The 19,427-nt window shown below is 36.5% G+C and overlaps 1 protein-coding gene across 1 annotated transcript in view; it reads right to left on the bottom strand.

Moving 5' to 3' along the window:
* PRKDC (protein kinase, DNA-activated, catalytic subunit) overlaps positions 1 to 19,427 on the bottom strand; it is a 76,719-nt gene that overhangs the window by 27,441 nt on the left and 29,851 nt on the right. The window contains exons 39-60 of the mRNA XM_088536365.1: positions 19,058 to 19,225; positions 18,337 to 18,464; positions 16,630 to 16,837; positions 15,089 to 15,267; positions 13,888 to 14,056; positions 13,284 to 13,349; positions 12,807 to 12,879; positions 12,430 to 12,578; positions 10,730 to 10,867; positions 10,425 to 10,544; positions 9,323 to 9,466; positions 8,956 to 9,107; positions 8,203 to 8,334; positions 7,652 to 7,763; positions 6,720 to 6,844; positions 6,477 to 6,626; positions 5,867 to 6,040; positions 4,345 to 4,443; positions 3,446 to 3,656; positions 2,757 to 2,946; positions 2,189 to 2,404; positions 944 to 1,056 (exon numbers count right to left, since the gene is read on the bottom strand). Coding sequence (XP_088392491.1) covers positions 944 to 1,056; positions 2,189 to 2,404; positions 2,757 to 2,946; positions 3,446 to 3,656; positions 4,345 to 4,443; positions 5,867 to 6,040; positions 6,477 to 6,626; positions 6,720 to 6,844; positions 7,652 to 7,763; positions 8,203 to 8,334; positions 8,956 to 9,107; positions 9,323 to 9,466; positions 10,425 to 10,544; positions 10,730 to 10,867; positions 12,430 to 12,578; positions 12,807 to 12,879; positions 13,284 to 13,349; positions 13,888 to 14,056; positions 15,089 to 15,267; positions 16,630 to 16,837; positions 18,337 to 18,464; positions 19,058 to 19,225 — 3,216 coding nt within the window. The remainder of the gene's footprint in view (positions 1 to 943; positions 1,057 to 2,188; positions 2,405 to 2,756; positions 2,947 to 3,445; positions 3,657 to 4,344; positions 4,444 to 5,866; positions 6,041 to 6,476; positions 6,627 to 6,719; positions 6,845 to 7,651; positions 7,764 to 8,202; positions 8,335 to 8,955; positions 9,108 to 9,322; positions 9,467 to 10,424; positions 10,545 to 10,729; positions 10,868 to 12,429; positions 12,579 to 12,806; positions 12,880 to 13,283; positions 13,350 to 13,887; positions 14,057 to 15,088; positions 15,268 to 16,629; positions 16,838 to 18,336; positions 18,465 to 19,057; positions 19,226 to 19,427) is intronic.

Here is a 19,427-nt window from a genome sequence, read left to right as displayed (position 1 = left end):
GGGGCTCGGCAGTACTCGCTGTTTTCTCTAGTCTTTTATTGTGGAACATCATAGAGTTTTTTTTTTTTTTTTTTTTTTTAAAGTCTTTGGACTGTCATACAAAGCAGCTTGACATCTGTTAAGGGGCTTCCCTCTTGTGGGACTGAGAGAAAAGGACAGCTTTAGGTTGCAGGTAAACTTAAATAGACAAAAACAGATGTTCTGGGGTTCCTTTTGAATGTAAGTTTTGTTTATATAGATGCCTGCATCTGCAACAAAATTATAGAAGTGACATAGACTGTTACCTCCCTATCCCGGCTTTCTTTGCTCTTGCCTAACCACTATCAGTTTTGGACAATAATGCATGTTATTTTTAGCAACACGAACCTTTGAAAAACTAATACAAAATTTAAAACCCACTTAGACTAATTGTAAATACATAGCACAACCAAGAAATCCATACAGTATTAGATTTCTGGCCTTGATAAACACTCTGCAAATGATTAATACTGACTTTCCTTCAAGTTAGGAGCATGCAACAGTGTGGGTTACTCTATCGGCTGTTCCCTCACAGTTTTGAGTTTACCTTCACATAACGGATAATATTCTCTTAACACTCATATCTGCAGAAGTAGTCTAGATTCAAGGCTTCTCATTTCTATGGTGACAATTATAAAGAGCTTCTTCTATAAACATCTCCCACCACTACTACATATTCCATCACACAAAATCATACAGTCATATACATTAAGTGCAACACTGGAAGTGTTACCATCTAGGTCTTTTTTCGCTCATGCACATAAATAGCATGATTTCCAAATTTTAAGAGCACCTTTTAAAGCTCTCGTATTAACAACCAGTATCTTCCACATACCCTTTCTTCACAAAGTTACTTCTAGAAATGAAGCACAAGACTGTGGATAGCACCAGTACGCAAGGTTTTAACTTGCTTTGATCAACAAACCTTTTCTCGTTTCTGTTCAGCCACACCTTTTCTTGCATAAATCAGACTGAGTTTCTCTTGGTCCTTCAAGAAACGCCTCCGCAGCCTTAGAATTTCTGTCCGTTCATCTATACCTAGGCATAAAAACAATTAAAGTCCTTCAGCTTTAGCCCTGGCAAACACAGAACTGGTCTACAGCCTTTCCTTTCTCAGACAAACCTCTGGGACAAGGCATGAGCCCAGTATAACAGAGCACATCATCTCTGTATTTGCTAGCTTACCAACCAGTCTTCTAAGGTTCATATTGAACAACTCAATGCAAGACCTTCCAACACCATGCTGAATTACAACAATACTGTAAGTTATTCTTAGGAAAAAAGATAAGCAATTATACCAAAACTTGAAGCATATTGATGAGGTATGGGGTACACAGTTAGCCCAAGAATGGCACTAAAATCCATGAACAAATTTGCCCCATGTGACAAATTTAAGATTGCCACGACAGGAATGACATTGACACTATATTCCATAAAGCATACAGCTACCTGCAAAAAGGAGGAACTAGATAACCTGAGAGATTGAGAAAAGATAACTACATGTCCTTACACTTTCAAAGTTACTATTACAGAGCCATCCCTGGATTAGGATGGTCGTGGAGAAACGCCGTTTTACAGATTGTTTCTTTCAGTCCATTTCCTGGATAAAAAAAAGTGACAAAAAATGTATCATTGTAACTGATATTTTGCTGGCAGAATGAGCCTGAGCCATTCCAGAACACTTTTTTCAGCTATGAAGTGAGCGGATGAAGCAGTCTCAGATAAGAGCAGACCATTCTATTGCCAGATTTCAATCTGCTGCAGAATGTGTCAGCACAGCTGACATGATTTGGAAAAAAATTTGTTAACAACTTGTTCGAGTTCTTGAAAGAGATAAGCAGTTAAATTTAAAACACAGGGGTCAGAACTGTCTGATACTCACACTCTAGTCATCATGGGGAGAGGGAGGAATGCAAGCATCTCATGGGCAGGTTTCTACCCAGTTGGTGTTTTAATCTGGCCACACAGAATCTTGCAGTTCCTAACACAATCCTAGTATTTTGCTACGCTTATTTAAAAAGTATCATTACATACTCCTGGAAGTGAAATCTCTTAAGTGGAATTTAATCGGAGCATCTCAAGGGCAACAGATGACCAGGGAAATAAGCGACAAAAAAGTCTTAACAAAATATAAAAATTATATTGACATTCTAAGATAAAGTCTACAGACCTTTAGTTTTGCTGTCCACCTCATCTCCAGGCAAACCCAACCTTTTTTTCCCAAAATTGGGCCCCACTGGTTTAAAGGCTCCTTGTTTGAATTTTTCACTCCGCTTGCTAACTAAGAGCATGGACGAAGACAGGGATTCAGAGGATGAAGGAACCATGTAGTCTGCTAATGTGTCTATGCTGTTTCCAGTTAGCCAATTAAAAGAACTTCTACCACCTGTAAAAAGAAAAAGAAAAAACTTTAACACATCAGTATATATAGTCCAGGAGAAACTACATACAAAACTTCCAAAAGACATAATTCCCACTGCCTATGAGCTAAACTGTTTTCAAACCTTTAAACAAGAAACAAATTTTGTCACAATTAAGTTGTCAATAAAATGCAAATTGGACCAAAACCAATGTGACTGTACTTTTTTTTCCCTGTTTACTCAAAATAGCCCTTAAAAACCAACTAACAGATGCACTTACACTTTCAACTTGAGAAATATGTGCAATAGGAATGAAGACAATGGATTTACTCCTAAAGCAAACAAGAACATTTCAAGTGGATATTGATCTGGACTTACTGATATTCTGTGTAGGTGTAAACTCATTTTGCTGTTGTGTAGCCCTCACTCGACCACCTACCGACCCAGGTGTCGAGGGGGACCTTTCCTGTGCCAAACTCCTGGGGGTGCTCTGAGAAGCTGGAGTCTCCACAAACATTGGGGTGAGCACCGTGCTGCGGTACCGCCAGCTGGCGTCAACGAGGAAGTCCTGTGAACACACAAAGATTTGGATGGGTGCGACACGAACCGAGGCTTCCTGCCTGCCTTGAGAAAGGAGAGCTGGAATGAAACCACGGGACTGAGAACACCGCCCTGTGTGAAGATCCAGAATATAAAAGAGCACATAAAAGGTCTGCGTAAGTAAGTAAGAAAGCTCACTAATTTGGACTGGAAGGCTAACATGAGTGCTACTAATTTTAGTTCTTCGAATTTTTTTTTTCTGCTTATGATTCCTCTCTCCGTTCCCTTTTCTTGCAAGCATTTAAGTGTTCTAACATCACCTACACTGCAAAATACCCACCATGTTAAAAATAAATAAATAATCAAACTTATGACACCATGCATAACCTATGACTGTTGTAGCTGTTAGTGACAGAAGACGCATTTCAAAAATTGTCTCTACTATGCCATTCTTATTAAAGTCACAGCTACAACAAGGGTTGGAAATTGTCACATGATTGCACAAAGAATAAAATATTACAATTCACCTGAAATTTGCATTCAGAAAGTGGATGCTCAAACATTTTTCTGGAATAATCTGGGCTCTTGCTGGTCATTTCAAGTAGAAAATTTGTGATCAGACTCAAGTACTGAGTTTCTATCTTGGGGGAGTATAATGAACTTAACAACGCCAGCATGCGATCAAGAATATTTGCAGGTAACCTTGTCTCATCACTCCAAAAATTCCTAACAATTAATCTGTAAAGATAAGGAATAAAGTTATTCTTAGTTATTTGCAAACAGAAAATACAATACTGTAGATATGCATGACACTTATCAAAAAGTCCTGTTAAAAATAATAATACAATGCTTTCACAACTAACCTTTCATGCCATAAATCTTCTACTGAATCACATCAAATTTCATACCCATCTCCCTCTCTTTATGACATTTGGCTGATATTAGGGCTACTCTGGAAAATGACTTGTATTGTTATCTTTTTAAGACATGCTATCAGTAGACAAACACATAGATCTCCTTTTTTAACTTCAGCTTCACCAAAAAAAAAAATCCAACATTCTTGAACACTGATTCTATGCTTTTTGGACTGCTTATATCAAGGACCTTGCTGCTGAGAACTCTAAATCATTAACCTATAATTAGGTCTAACAGACTGAAACAGCTCCTCCCTGGCTTAAAGGTTTGTGCAAAAGCTAGCAATGATTTTAAATATTCAATTATTTCAGTTTAAACTTTGCGTGGTATACTGGAACACAAATATATAAATTAACAACATGCCTTATGGAATGAAAAGGAAATAACATCTCCCTGTTACTACCTTGTATTGAAAATATTATAATTATCTCTAAGGATCAAATCTATTGTGAACAAAGAACGGTTTAGGGATTTGCTATTTCAGACAAGCACCACAACACTTTTTACTCACTGCAGTTCAGCGTTCTCATCAGTCAGTCCTTGAAGGAGGATTTCCTTTGCCAGCCTGAGGACTTCTTGAGAATCACCATCTGCTTGGCTTTCTGGATCACTGATGTGGGGGAAAAAATGTCTTTTAATAACTTCTCTCTCAAACAATTCATGGCAAAAAGGATAAGGATGGGAGGTAAAATGAAGCAATATGCCCTTCTCATTAAAATCTCAACCTTGCCCTGACAACAGTGCTCATTTTTAACGACCTCAGGTGCTCACTGACAGAAACGTCTCGTCTCTCCAACATTTAGAAAAAGAAAAATCTGAAAGCTGAACAAGCTAAGCTGGTTACTTTTTATAAAGTCCCAGCAGAAGCAATGCTGAGTTGGCAAAGTTAAAACTGAGCAAAAGGTAGAGTGTTACCAAGTGACACTGTAGTAAAAATTGCTCACACTTTTTCTTCACAACCATTTTTCATTCAAATAACTGTCAATCTTGGGCAAAGAAATGGAACGCAAATAAGTCACAGGATATAACAGCAACCTCCTTTAAACAATGAAAATATTAACTTCAAATCACCATCACTGAGGTTTAAGTGGCCACCTTATGGGGCACCTTGAAGTGGAAACGAAGGACAGACTTCTCTACTGAACATAGCTCCCAAGGTAACACCTTTCCTCGATACCACCTCACTCCTCTGTGCGAGGATTCCACGCAGAATGTGATGCATTGATCAAGTTAAACAATTTCATTTTGCACTCCATTAATTTAGCTTACACATCTGAAAAGCTAGATTAGTTTTTAGGATTCTGGGCTGTCCACTGGTAAACTGAAGGTTGAAAAGCTTCTGAAAAGGCAGTAAATTTCACTGTAGGAATGACAGTGAAAGCATCTCTGTCCACAAACGTGGTGGAGGACACGGGTCCTTAGAAAAGTCCATAATGTCTCACCTGGTGCCTAGCAGTTTGCTGCAAGTCAGCTGTCTTCAGACCTGTTCCTACACCCTTAGTATATTAAGTATCCTTCTATGGCCAGAGTAACATAACTACAAAATACTTCTGTTTAACAAATGATTGGCAGACGTGTTCTCAAAGGCAGATGGACAAGAGCTGCTTTAGACACAAAGTATTTCAAATCTTCTGTTCTTGAAGAGTAAAAATATATTTAAACTATCAGATTGAAGGAATCCATATCATGCCAAAGTACCAAAGCAAATTTCTCTATGGTTCTTACCACAGTTACAAATACTGTCACCACCAAAGAAAGCAGAAGCATCAGAAATAAGAGTTCTTTTGCCATCAAGGATGTGGTGATGCAACATTCTAGTTCTGGACTAAAGTTCAGATCCAAATCCTGCCCCTTACTGGAATGATACAACTGCAGGCAAAGCCCAGAGCAAAAGAGGCAACCCATAGGTGCTCTTCACTCCAAAAAACTGGAAAATCCCACACTGAAGGACATTAAGTTGAAAGAGATTTTATAAACATTTTACTCTGCCTGTGAGATATCATGGGAAGACAATATCTTCAGTGAATACACACCTGTAGTTATCATAAATCCACATCAGAATGTCATACATGCGCTGTCGACATATTACAGAAGGGTGAGAGATGAACCCTGTTACTCCAGGAAGAAATTCTTTAAGTTCGAGTGGTTTTAGCTTAGGCAGCATTTTGTACACTATATCCAAGCACACCCTTTGCCTTTCATCATCTCTAAAAAGAGAAAAAAGAACAATTACATTGGTTTCCTCTTCATTGCTATATACAGAAGCAAAAGATCGTTTGAGATACTAATGATACTTCTTTTTGCCTGAAGGGTTTTAGGCAAATATTTTTGAGTCTAACCTATAAGCAAGTCTATAAGCAAAAAAACCCAAAAAAACAAAAAAACCCCACACATTTTTAAAGATGAAATTCACAGTCCAAGGAATGGGAGCTGGCATTTCAACCTAAAGTCATTGAGTGGCTTTTTTGTTTATTTTCTAACTGTCTTAGGCTAACTCCCAGATTCACATCTGCTATTAGGAAAGTCATGAACAAAAAAAGGAACATAAATTGTAAATGACCGTGGACTGTGCATTTTTGTGTCTACCACAACACATGAAGGTTAGACTATGTAACCACGTTTGTAAATCACATGACCACTCACCTGTGATTCATAATCTGGATGAAGTCTTTGCTCTTTAAATGCAAGTGGAGATCAGGTATTTCCTCTGCCCGGCACATTATTACTTCCAGACAGTATGTTTTCATCACACCATGAAGTTTGGGTATCAGAAATAACACTGCATTCATAAACCTTAACATGAAGAGAAACCCACAACAAAAAGCAAGTTATTTTCTATTAATCTTCTAGATCTACAGGGAACATACCACACAAGTCATGATGTACCTGTCAGCAAGAGGAGGAAAACTCTTAACCACTTTACTCAAGCACTGAATAAACTTATCCTGTTGGGTGTTCTGATGATGTTTTAACTGCTTTATGACACAGTCATAAACTGGATCTTCAAGTACCTAGAAGTAAGAAAGAGGGTAGAGCCAAATATAACCATGACATTCATCACAACCTAAGTGATGAATAGTTCTGTTGTTTTATTGCTCCTAGTGCATTTTACTAGTTACATTGACCTGACTCATCTTTACATCTACAGTACTTGTATGGCAGCTATGCATGGCTGAAACATATGATTGCCTGATTTTTAGCAACTGTAATCTTACACTGATTGGGTTGGGACCAATGCCTTAATTCTGAAATAAAAGTTATGTGGTATCTTTAAGTTAATGGTGGTTTCCATTCAGTATGACAGATTTTTCCATTAAAGAATGTGTGTGTGTGTGTATATATATACATGTATGTTTGAATGTATTTGCATATGTATATATAAAGATATTTTTAGTGAAAAGGTGAAAAAATAACAGCCATAGCCATATTTAGTTTGTATAAAATAAGCTTAAAATAAGATAAAATATTTGCACCATCTTTGCACACTTACTCAAAATTACAGCTTTTCATGAAAAGAACTCAGAAAACTGTGAAAAAAGACTGCAGGAATTCAGTTTATGACATATGCTCCACAAACTGAGAAAGAACAAAGAGAAGGCAATGAAATGGAGAGGGAAGACAAGAATATAAAATACTCTACAAGGGGTCTCAAATTTTCATCTGCTTAAGGTAATAGTTTATTCTTTGACTTAACTGTTGGACACAGACTTTTGAGTTCCAAGTTTTTTCATTTTTGGAGCAGAACTAAGCAGTCATATATAAGATGCATACAGGCACGACACCATGGAGTGGTTAAACATGAAATACAGTGCACTTACATCTTTTCTCTCAGCAATGTAGTGAAGAGCGAGCCCCAACACTTCTGCTGCAGCTGCATAAACTTCTTTATACTTTAGTAAGCCCATGTTACTGGTCAAAGCCTGAAAGTAACTGGGATAAAAAGCAGACCTACTGTAAAAGCAACTACTCCAGCATTCAACTTCAAACAAAACAAACAAGCAAACCAATAAATAAATACTAGAGTTTACCAGGAGAGCAGTGACTACCCTTAAAAAACTGGATGCAGAGCAATACAGATTTTTACCTGCAATGTCTCAAATCCCTGCTTTGGCAATTCCTGACTCTTGATTCTCATGAAACTGCAACCCTCATACACACTGTAAAAATGCCTACAATCCTTCCACATATATTCCAAAATAAATAGGATCTGCAGTTTGCAGCTAACAGAGCATTACACAGCACAGAGACTAGCAAAGATGCCATGAGACAATAGTATCAAGTAAGTGAATAACCCCACTCTCCTGCTTCACACTGATAAATTGTTCCTCTTCTCTTCAATTTACACCACAATTTACCCTCCATTTCTCACCTGACACGATCTATTTCACACTTTGGGTCAAAGGGAGGTAAATCATTGGCAAGAACAATGCCCAGAAGCTGGATTCCCACAGAGTTATCCTTCGTATTGGGATCGCCACCAGAAAACTTTTCAAATATTAAGCTGTTACAAAAACACAGAAGAGTGACATGATAAGTACAAAATATAAAAAACATAGAATTTATGCATCTTTATACACATAGACATATCCCACAAAAATAGTAAAAAGTATCAATTTGTAACAAAGTAAACTAATTGGCACCATAAAGAAGTCTTGGTAAAAGAAAATTCTAATTTTCTAAAACTAAAAAAGTTCTAATTCTAAATTCTAATTCTAAAAATTCTGATTCTAAAATTAAAAAGTTTTTAAACCCACAAAAATACTCTGGAACAAGTTCATGAAGATAGCAAATCACAAGGGTTTTACTAAGTATGTGATAACAGCTTATATTGTGTGACAAAACCCAAAGGTTTAAATAAAAAATAATCTCTTTGTAGAGATTACTCCTACTTCTAGTGTTTTTGTCTTAAACCTCTCTTTCCCTTCCTCCTTGCTATTTTCCAAAATAAAATTTGCATATTCTCATCTTTATAGAGTTCTATTCTGAAGTTTTATGGTCTACGCTAGGGATAAAAAAACATCATACTGCAGCTGAATGTATCTTTTTATCTCCCAAATCCATTGATAACCTTCACTTACATTTTAAAGTACTCATAAAAGAATGCCATTGCCTAAATGATTACCTGTAAGGTATGGAGAGACAGTTCTTCCAGCACTCTACAACTGTCTTTATGATTTCCAGATTGTGTCTAAACACAGCTCTTTTTTGGTGAAAGGCGTTCTTCATCAAGAATTCAAGCAATCTGTTAGCTAGAATCTCATCTTTAATATTTCCCTACAATAAATGGATAAAAAAATCCCAAAAATATTATGACTCCAAAATAAACTCACATATTCTATTTTATGAAAGCGCACAAGTAAATACACTATTTTTAGAAGTTAATAGCTAAAAGAAACTGCTAATGTAGAAAATTATTCTGCATGCATTAAATCAAACTCATTCCTTACCAAATAGTCACTAGAATAAAAATTAATTTCACATTTCCTTACTTTGGGTGTGGCCACGCTTGTCCAGGAGAGGAGAGTAACTACTATTTCCACTACCATGTAATGAATTCCTTCACCTCCATTATTCCCAGAAACAACAAGCTGCAGCAATGGACCAAGCCACTGCTTAGCGTAAGGTCGGAAAACCTGTGGAAAACGGATAATCAGCAGTCAACTACAAATTAACCTAATAATCAATAACCTGCTTTCCATAATTTTTAACTCAACTGCTACCACTTTCCTTAACCCAGTCCAATGTGAATAACCACAGAAATTTAAAAGTAATTTTAAAATAAAAGTCTCCATATCTGCATTCCTCAATGCTGCTTAGAACTCTTCAAGCAAGTATTTACATTAAGTGAATTATTTCACTTATTTCACTACAGCCCATATAGCACAGATTTATAAGAGCTTTTCATGCATCAAATCGCTTGTAGTACTTGAAAGAACATGTCGTTTTTTCTACCCTTTCAGATTTCTGCTTCAAGAGAATTCTACTGAAAATGTAGCATTAAACTGGCGTTAAAGATTTCTGAATTTATTCTCAAATGCAGCTTTTCTATATTCTAGATATGGAATACTGCAAGCAGAAACATTACACTTCAAAACCACTGGCTGAAATAGGACAAGAACGTTTTACCCAAGAATAAGAGTTATGAAATGGTTCTTCACAGCCAAAGATACCACACACTATCTCATACCTTCAATGAGAGCACCACATAGCTGTAAGGTGTTCCATTAGTGTCACCTGTTGACCATTAAAAGACGCATTGCATGTGATCTTGCTAACATGGCACATGTAATGAGTCATACTACTTGCCCAGTAGCAAGAACTCAGTTACTGGTAATTTACAAAAGTCATACATTGTGGACACAGTGTTAGAGAAGCAGAGTTGGGGAGAAAAAGTGCTCCACTACACTCAAAATGCTGCTTCTAGGTGGAACTTTGGATTATGAAGGCACTGTCTTTTATCAAGACAATGTACCAAAGTTCAACTCCCCAAAGTTTCAGCTGCTGAAATATTTCACCACAGAAGAACTTCAGAGTTTAAGTTATAATACAACCTATTATTTTAATTGAAAGAACCTGACAGAAATCACTCACATCTTCAGTGTTAACAATAAGTTTTGCAATGAAGAGGCGAATGTTCAGTGGTACTGATGGGTTTCCTAACTTGCCATGCAGAAATTTCATCCAAAGAGGAAGGTCTACTGGAACTATTCCCTGAAATAAAAACGAAAAAAAGCAAAAAAAAACCTTACTACTAGAATTAAACAGGCTTACCATCCAAGTTTCATTAGAATATAGTCAGTTTTTTATATATAGCCATACAAAACAAAGGCATTTCATTGTAATTTCCCTTTTTGGTTCAAGGAGTGAACATGAGCAATCCTTTGGTTAACACTGACCTCCTCCACTCTGGGTGTGATCTGGTTTCTCTGCATATGTTTAATCAGAGTGGTCATAGAAGCCATACATTCATGCTGGTTGAGCTCATCCATTTCCAGTTCCGTCTCGTCATCTAAAGCCATGTATTCTGTGGGCTCCTGAAAAATATTGTGATTAACTAAATACACACACTGCACTTTCTTCTGCATCAAGGTAATGCCATGTGTCGTGCTGATTTCATCTCTGTTTAAAAACTTATCTCTGCTTTGATTGCTCAAAATCAGATCTGTTGTTCAAGATCGCAAACATACACACCAGTTGTGCCTAGCTTTTACTTTCTTTGCCAACAGATACCAACCGCATTTCGTTTTCACTCTGCCCCCCCTAACCTTGCAGGTAGTTACTAGTGCAAAGAGGAAGAGTTAGCTGAAGCTCATGGAAAAGATTTCATTTCATAGCTGAAAGAACGTGCCAACATTTTCTGCAATGCAATTTAATTACGACACAACTCCCAACTTCCAATTTTAGCCAGGATTTTACACAAAATCCAATTTTTATGGACAAGTTATTTCCCCCTCCCTAGCAATCTTTACATGCACAGAGTAGAGAAAATAATGGTTTTTCATTTAGAAAGCACATTATTACACAAAGCAAACAGAACAGTTCTGGCTAACTTCACTGCAATGAAATACTTCCTTGCTGCTAAACATGGAAACAGTTTATCTTATCCAATGCTTCTACAAATATTTTGACAGATTTCATCTTCAGTATCTATGATACTTTTTGCAAGGTTTCTGTTTTATTGCAAGTACGCATTCTTTATTACTTTTGGTGCGACCTCTCTTGACAGAAAGAACACAACTGCAAATCCCCGAAATTTTAAATGCTGCTCTTTGTACAGCAGCGATAAAGACAAGATGTCATAATTGAAAAAAAAAAGTTGGATAATTTATTCCATGTGTTTGATACAACCAGCTTGCTGAAGTACTTTAGAAGAGGGAAGGGAGGAAACTGAGCCTAAGAGCAAGACACAACCATCACGAGAGGCTCCCTCATGAGTGCACACAAAGCACAGCGTTGGGTTGGTCTTTAATCTTCAAGTCACACCTCATTTTAAGAATGTTTGCAGTAACTAAACTGCACTCACATCACTCAGTTCTTGAAAGCTAAGGTAGGACAGTGTTTCTCTTCAGCTTGTTGAGTAGTCAGCAGAGAGGACTGAATAAAAAAAAACAGCTTAAATCCTCTCACTCACCTGGAGTATCCCTTCTCCATCAAGTAAAATGAATATGGGAGACAAGAGTTTTAACCTAGGCACCTTTAAAATTTGGCAGAATTAATATTTCAGTAGATGACTACAGAATATCTTTTCTTTGTCTTTTGATACATTTATTAGAAACAGTTGAAGAGCAAATCCAGCAAGACTAACAACAATTAGTCTTCTTAATTTATTTCTGGAAAAATATTTGAGGGTGGATATTGACAGATCCAACAAAGGCTTTTCCTCTTAGATGGTGGGATTCCTCTTCAAAAATCCCACCATCATGAACACATTGATTTGGAAAGCAGCTGTATTCCACCTTATTGTCAATGTAGCTTTTCTATTTCTCAGCATGAAATACCTTTGAAATCTCTATTTCTCAGCACCAGTAAACATATGCAATTTATGCTAGAAAGGATAAAACTCAGCTTCCTCACAGCATGTAATTCATTAAATTACCTTTCTCCTGAAACGAGCACTGCTAGCTGTAACATCTTGGGAGCTATAAGAAAACCCTTGGACTCCAGTAGAAAAGTCAAACTGGCTCATTTCCTCACTCAAACTGCTATCCATCATGTATGATGCAGAAGGTAAATACTTGGGCTCATCTAAATAGGGAAAAGAACAGACTATTAATCAAGATAATTCTAAAGAAACAGCTCTTTATTGATCACTGAGACTTGAGGTATGTAGCAAGCATTGTACTTTGTTAGACAATGTACAGTGAATGCTTTTATTTGTTCCTGGTAGTGTAGAAGTCAACTATTTGCAAATCAATAAACACTGTAGGAAAGGCGAGAATAATTTTTTTTCACAGTCACAAATGAATATCATACCTTGATTCCCATTCCCTGCATCCCTGGCTTCCTTCCTAATGGCAATATACCGCGTCTTCCTTTCCAAAGGCACCTAAACAAGAGCAAGAAATAATGTTTGAAAAGTACAGTTTACTTATGGTGTAACATTTTAAAATTGTTCCAAATGGTAAAAACCATTGAACATGAATGTTAATCATGCTAGAAGTGGTTATTATTATTCATAAAACATAAGTCCAATAACTTACAGCCATTCATTACCAGAGTAAGTGTGCTAAACATTATATTAGAGTTGTGTATATTGCAATTGTGCTCTGAATCTCATGTCTGGGTTTCCCTCAAAAAAAAGGATTCTAAAACATTAGAAGAATACTCCAGTTTTTAATTCACTACAGAATTCTCTTTTTCTGCCCATGAGAAGTGCCCAAAACGCAGTACATTATTGAAATTGTACTAATTTTTCACTTAGCTGCTCTAAAACTCAGAACTCACACTTACCTCAATTTCTACAGGAAACGAATACTGATGCTTCATGTCTATCAAGTTTTCAAAAATCAGCAAGTTCTGCAAATCAAAGCACATTTGGTAATACCAAATTATAATGCTGCACACACTAACTGCTATTCTTTTGTTCAGTATGTTCAAAATATTTATAGTTTCTTTTTTCAAAATACAGCAGTTCAAAACCACAATACGGAAAATAAGGCATGTCTGATGTTTCACATGATTTTTTTTTAACATAACTACACAAGAATTGAAAGCACAGGCAATGTATTCTGCAAAAAGGGTATCTCATATTCAAGTATATTCTGAGCACTGGAGGACTCGGATAGCAGGTGCTTCCTTGTATTTTAAGGAGCGTGATTAAGAATAGAAGGAAAACAGGGCTTGTATTTCCTTCACCCATTCCCAAACAGATGTTACAGCCTTCATCTACAACTCAAAAGTCATAGAATATCCAAGCTACTGTTCCTCCAACTGACTGTTTGGGTAGTTCATCATATAATTGTATCCCACTCAGGTTGGTTCTTGGATTTATGGCAATTAAGTAAAATCAATGCCATGCTCTGAAAGCCTTATATCAGCAACAATATCTTCCCACCTTTTCTGGTTTTTCTGTAAAGAGAAAGCCGTGATAAAATTTACTCTCCGTGAAGACACAGCTGATAACAGCAATGGCACAATTATATGCTGCACAGTGATACTGCCTCCTCTTCTCCAGCAGCTGACTCTCCCCTGCCATATTTTCTGTAAATGCATCATAGCACGATCTTAAAATAAAAACAGGCAAGAAAACATTGTCAGAAATTGTTTTCAACAAGCACAAGAAAGACCCCAACATCAGTGAGTCAACAGAAATTTCAAGAGAACTTTATTATTAGAGCAGTTGTTCAAGTTTTCAGCAGGAATGCTGCATTGAAACCACAGTAACTCAGCAATGACGAAGCCAACTTCAGCTGGTATTTACACAGCCATCCTCATCGCCAGCGTTACAATAAGTCATTTTAAGATAAGATGGAAATATGTTTCAACCCATAAACAAACATCTCTCACAGATCTTTCTGAGAAACTTATCAGTGGACAGCCACACTAACCTATGCTTTAGAGCAGGCAGAGCATATCAGTTCACATGCAATTTCTGTAGGTCTTTTGCCCATAGGTACTTATAGATCTTCTGCAAATCATAGCTAAGAAATTCTTTAAAATCCTTATTAGGACAAAATATTCTAAAATAAAACTGAACAGCAGTTAGGGCAATCTTTTATGCTTTTCTGAGTATTTAACAAACGAGGAAATATTCATTAGAATATGTATTCAGTATTTATCTTCTGTCTCCCACTGCAGTGGTTACTAGTCCAAATCACACCTGCTAGGCTTGCTGTTATATTACAAAGTATAAATGAAAATTCATCCCATCTTCTCACTGATTGTGTAAATACATACAGCTTGCAACAAAACCATAATCTACACAGACAAGTAAATATACTAACGCCTAATGAATAAAGACACAGTTTAAATGCAAAGAGCCATGTGAAAATCAAAAAGAAAAGCATAACCTTAACAAATATAAAGCAATCATCAAAAAGAGGAGGGAGAAGTTACCCTGGCAAAGTAGTGTAGTCTGCATTCAAGATCATGCTATCATGGCAAATTCAATATTGTGAATTCTAACTTAAATCAGGAACTATACCACAGATTAAGGCCATGCTTGAGCAAAGTAAGCACCTGCTTTGAACAGCACACTTAGTATCTGCCCAAATCTTATGAGAAATCAGACAGAAATTAAAGAAACAAAGTCTTACTTTATCAGAGTCTTGGTCAGCTCATTTCCTTCAGTGCTTAAGGATCCACAGAAAGCTTGGTTAATTTTAGAGTCCTTGGAGTAAACATCCTCTTTTGAGAGACGAACATACATCACTTCTAGCATCTTGTAATACCCCATTTTCTTGGTGACTTGTGTATCAAAAACAGATTCATTGGACTAGAAACAAATACACAAAACCTCAGAAAGATTTCTTAGATCTTGCCCTTGCTACATAGCTCCACAGCTACTCTATTTTTCACTAAGCAGACTTCAATTTTCTTTCATCTTCTAAAACAGAAGAATTGGCAATGACAGAAGGCTGAGAGATTATGAGCTCCTGTAATACATTTATTAAAATTATATTGACTTGCTCCTTACAACTTTCTAAAAACCACTTGTCTAACTCATTAGAGTGCTACTAGGGTAAAATTAACAGGATGCCAAATAATGGCTCAAATTTGGACATTTATAAGCAAAACACACAGCTGTAAGAGCGATACTAGGAGAGAAATGTGTTTGGTGGTAAAAGGAACCTGCCAATTTGAACTGCCTCTGTTGAAATAACTGCAGTTTGGGGAACCTGAGCAACATACAAAGTTCTTTAGCACAACACTGTTAAGGACCTTCTCGAGAAAACCATGATGGATTTTTTTTTTTTTAAGAAAACAACATACATATTAATAAACAAAGATTAAAAGCCAAAGTTGATAACAGTCAAAATAAAAAAAAATGTCATTTCTACTATCTCCACTTTATAAAATGCACTGATCAGTATCTTGGGCATTATTTACAAATTTCTTTAAAAATTTGACTTCAGTGCCACCAGCTATATACACATGGTGGGAACACAACTACACAGAAGTGTCTTTTCTTTCTCATTCTTCCTTTCTTCCTATGACTTAATGACCTCTGGATCATTTCAGGATGTTGTCTGCGTTGCTACCCTCAAGCAGCTCTACCAAGGAGATGCAGAGCAGGGACTGTGAGCACATCGAGGGAGTGCAGAACCACAGCAGGAGCAGAGACCTCCACGGACAACGAAACCGTAGCAGGTAACTACACCCTACATTGGAGGACAGGCTGTGTATGGAGAAAAGGAGGTGTCTGCTCCTAGTCCCTTGCTGAAGGATCTTTGCAATGATTAGAAAATCTGCTTCTGCAGGTAAGAAATCCATTTGAAAAACCTTAATTGCACAGGTCAAGTATCTCTTTCCTACAATGTAATAAAAGGCTACAATTTTACACATTTCATATTCTAATGTTAGCATGGGCTTTTGCTGCCTTTGGATATATATGGATAACATTCCAATTTCAATTTTTATACAAAGTAGATAAAACAGCACACATTAATTAAAGCAATAGCGTGCAGGAGAGCAGAGAAAAGCACCCCACTCTGAAGAGGAATCAAACTAGCACAAAGAAATGTGGAAAGAAAATAGTTTCAAAGATAGCATTTTGCTCCAAGTTAAGCATAATGTACATAAGAACAGCAGCACAGTAACAACCCAATCCTTAAAAAAAGTGGGAAAAAGTTCATACCTTTGTAAACCTGGAATTAAGCATACCCATAGCTTGCACAATAATCTTGCCAAAAAATTCCCTCAGTGCATCCAAGCTGCAGTGCAGCAACAGAGTGAGCAGGGAGCGATCCACGTAAGCTTGGCGGGTCGTATTTGAACGAAGATCTTCACTCTGGAACATCTTGTGAACAGTGTCCAACAGCATCACTTGCTTGTCACTGCTACTCCTAAATGGCATGGGAATCTCAAAGTGAAAATGCTTACCAGACTGTATTTACATTCTGAAACTCCCTAACATCCAAAATTTTTGTCTGCATTCATGTCTACTTGGGTTATCATCCTACATGGAAAGTTATAGAAAAGATTAGGCTGAATCACTACTTGCTGTGGAGATTTCCCAAGAAAAACTCTCCTCCTTATTCAGCAATAAAGGTAAACATACTATTGTTAGTTTAATCCCAAAGCACATTATTACATTAGATCACTCTGCCTCGCCCAAAGCATCTCTCTGAAGAAAGGAAAATGCTTATCACTGTGGTTATGAATGATCCTCATAGGGAACTGGACAATGGCATCTATGGCCATCAAGAAGAAACTAAAGTCTATTAATAAATGAATGCCACATATTAAACTTCCATACTTTCCAAGACCCATGTCCCAAAACACAAATCAGATGATGACATGCTTTCAACATGATTTTGTGTTAATATTCTACAAATCATCTAAGCACTATTACGAAAGTGCCATGTTTTACTTCAGAAAGATACTTTTTGTTAACAGATGAGAAAAATCACATAATTGTGAATAGTCACACACACCTTGCAAGGTAAGTATCACTAAATTTAAAATAGAATTGGTATGTATGAGTTTCTGAAGAACGAAGTAACTAAAACCTTACATACAAAAAGCAGCCAATAGAGAACCCATTTAGAGTTACTTAAAAACTTCTAAAACCCAATGATGCTCCTTAACATCCAGTGCTGCTTAATATTCATGAGTAGTGCATGAGAACAAGCAGATATTAAGAGAAAGAAAGAAAAACAAAGAGCTTAAAAATCGTTCCTCTTAAGTTAAATGGGCTTCCATGAGAAACTTCAACAAAGGAATGACCAAAGAGACAACCTACACAAACAGTAATGTCTAAACTAAGGTCTTGAAAGCATGTATCTTAAGGACAACTTCATGACAAGTGTCCCATGTAGCAAGGCCTTTCTCAGCCCCCTTTTCACTGAACAATCTTAAAAAAATCATAGCAAATATCCAAGGTGGAGCAAAAAAAAAAATAAAAAAAAATTAAAAAAAGTTACTCCAAAATAGACTGTGTAAAAGTTAAAACTCCAAGAAAGGGATTTTAGACATAAGCAAACAATGACACCTTAGAAGCAAAAATGGTCTAAAATAGTCATGTCTTTACAGCCTGTCATGAATTGGAATATTTGTTTTCCAGACTAAACACCTCTTCTACAGACAGAGCATTTTGTGGCAACACTTCTCTATCCTGGAAACACTCTAATAAACATCATGCTGCATTCCAAAGGGGCTGAACAAAATAATTCACTGATAGTACATAAGTGCTATTTTAAGTGGTTATACAGGGGTAGCAAATAAAGATACCACACATACTTACTGTCCTTAATCCTTAGTCATTATTACAAGGACAAATAGTAAAAGAAGGAAATTTGCTTCAGCAAAACTCCAATGAGAGCAAGATCAAGACCAAACTCACCTTCTGGAAATTCTTCTGAAGCTGGTCTGAAATAAACCCTCCATAAAATGTTTGTGGTCCTTACAAAGGACTTCAGTCATCAACTGCAACAACATTGGACTCTGAGAGAGTTCTAAGGCATCTAAAAACTGAAAAAGAAGCAATATTATTTTTATACAAAATAAAAGGCTTGTTAAGAATTACATTGGATGAAATCTTTTCCATCTAATTTTGTAATTTTTTTTTTAACAGCAATCAGAAGTAGCTGGTCAGAAGAATATGTGTATTTGAAGTATATCTATAAGTCAAGCTTCTGGATAAAGACATACTTAGAAAAAGAAAACTTATTTCCTTAAGCGAAGTGAGAGCACTGCTTCCATACCAAATGAAATGTTTCCTTACAATCCAACTTTCCAAACTATTTCACTATGGAGAACAGTCTGCCTTATTATAGATTAAGTAGAATATAATTGTTTCAAACAAAACAGACAACAACAATTAAAATAGCAATGATTTGCCAAGGGGAAGTTTGAAGGACCGGACACTGTGTTTGAATCTTAGTAACACTGAACTTCAAGATCAACTCTAGAAATAAGTTCAGATAAATCTGTGATCTATTTCATGGCTGAAAAAATCTGCCTTCTCAAACATGGCAAAACATGTTGAAAAAAACCATATATTTATTTTACACACAGTTCCTTTAGGCTTTTAATTACACATTCATTTATTTAAAAATACTGACCTTCTTAATGCAGTCTACGTAGTTATTGTGCTTCAAGGTTCCTTTGGGAAATTCATCTGACTTCAAGGGAAAACTGAAAGCTATAAGTTGGTCAAGAGCATTCTTAAGGTCATCAAGTTTTTCTCCAGTTAGATTAGTGAAGAATGGAAGAATAATCACTGCTTGACTCTGAAGAAAAGAAAGGCAGTTTAATACACACACGTGAAAATATCTTCTAAAAAGCAAACCAAATTGGGCTGCAAAATAATCAGCTTTGGCTCCACTGACTAATACAATAGCTTGTGTATTGACACAGACATGTTATCTTGCTGCTCATTTTTAAGGTGCTAGTTCAGAAAAGAGCTTTGCTAACTCCTAAATCGGAGTTAAA

Source organism: Tinamus guttatus, unplaced genomic scaffold (genome assembly GCF_059628265.1).
Source record: "Tinamus guttatus ecotype Peru unplaced genomic scaffold, ASM5962826v1 Tinamus_guttatus_pri_ptg000659l, whole genome shotgun sequence".
Taxonomy (NCBI): domain Eukaryota; kingdom Metazoa; phylum Chordata; class Aves; order Tinamiformes; family Tinamidae; genus Tinamus; species Tinamus guttatus.
Note: the sequence above shows the minus strand (reverse complement) of the source record. Positions and strands in the feature narration are given on the sequence as shown.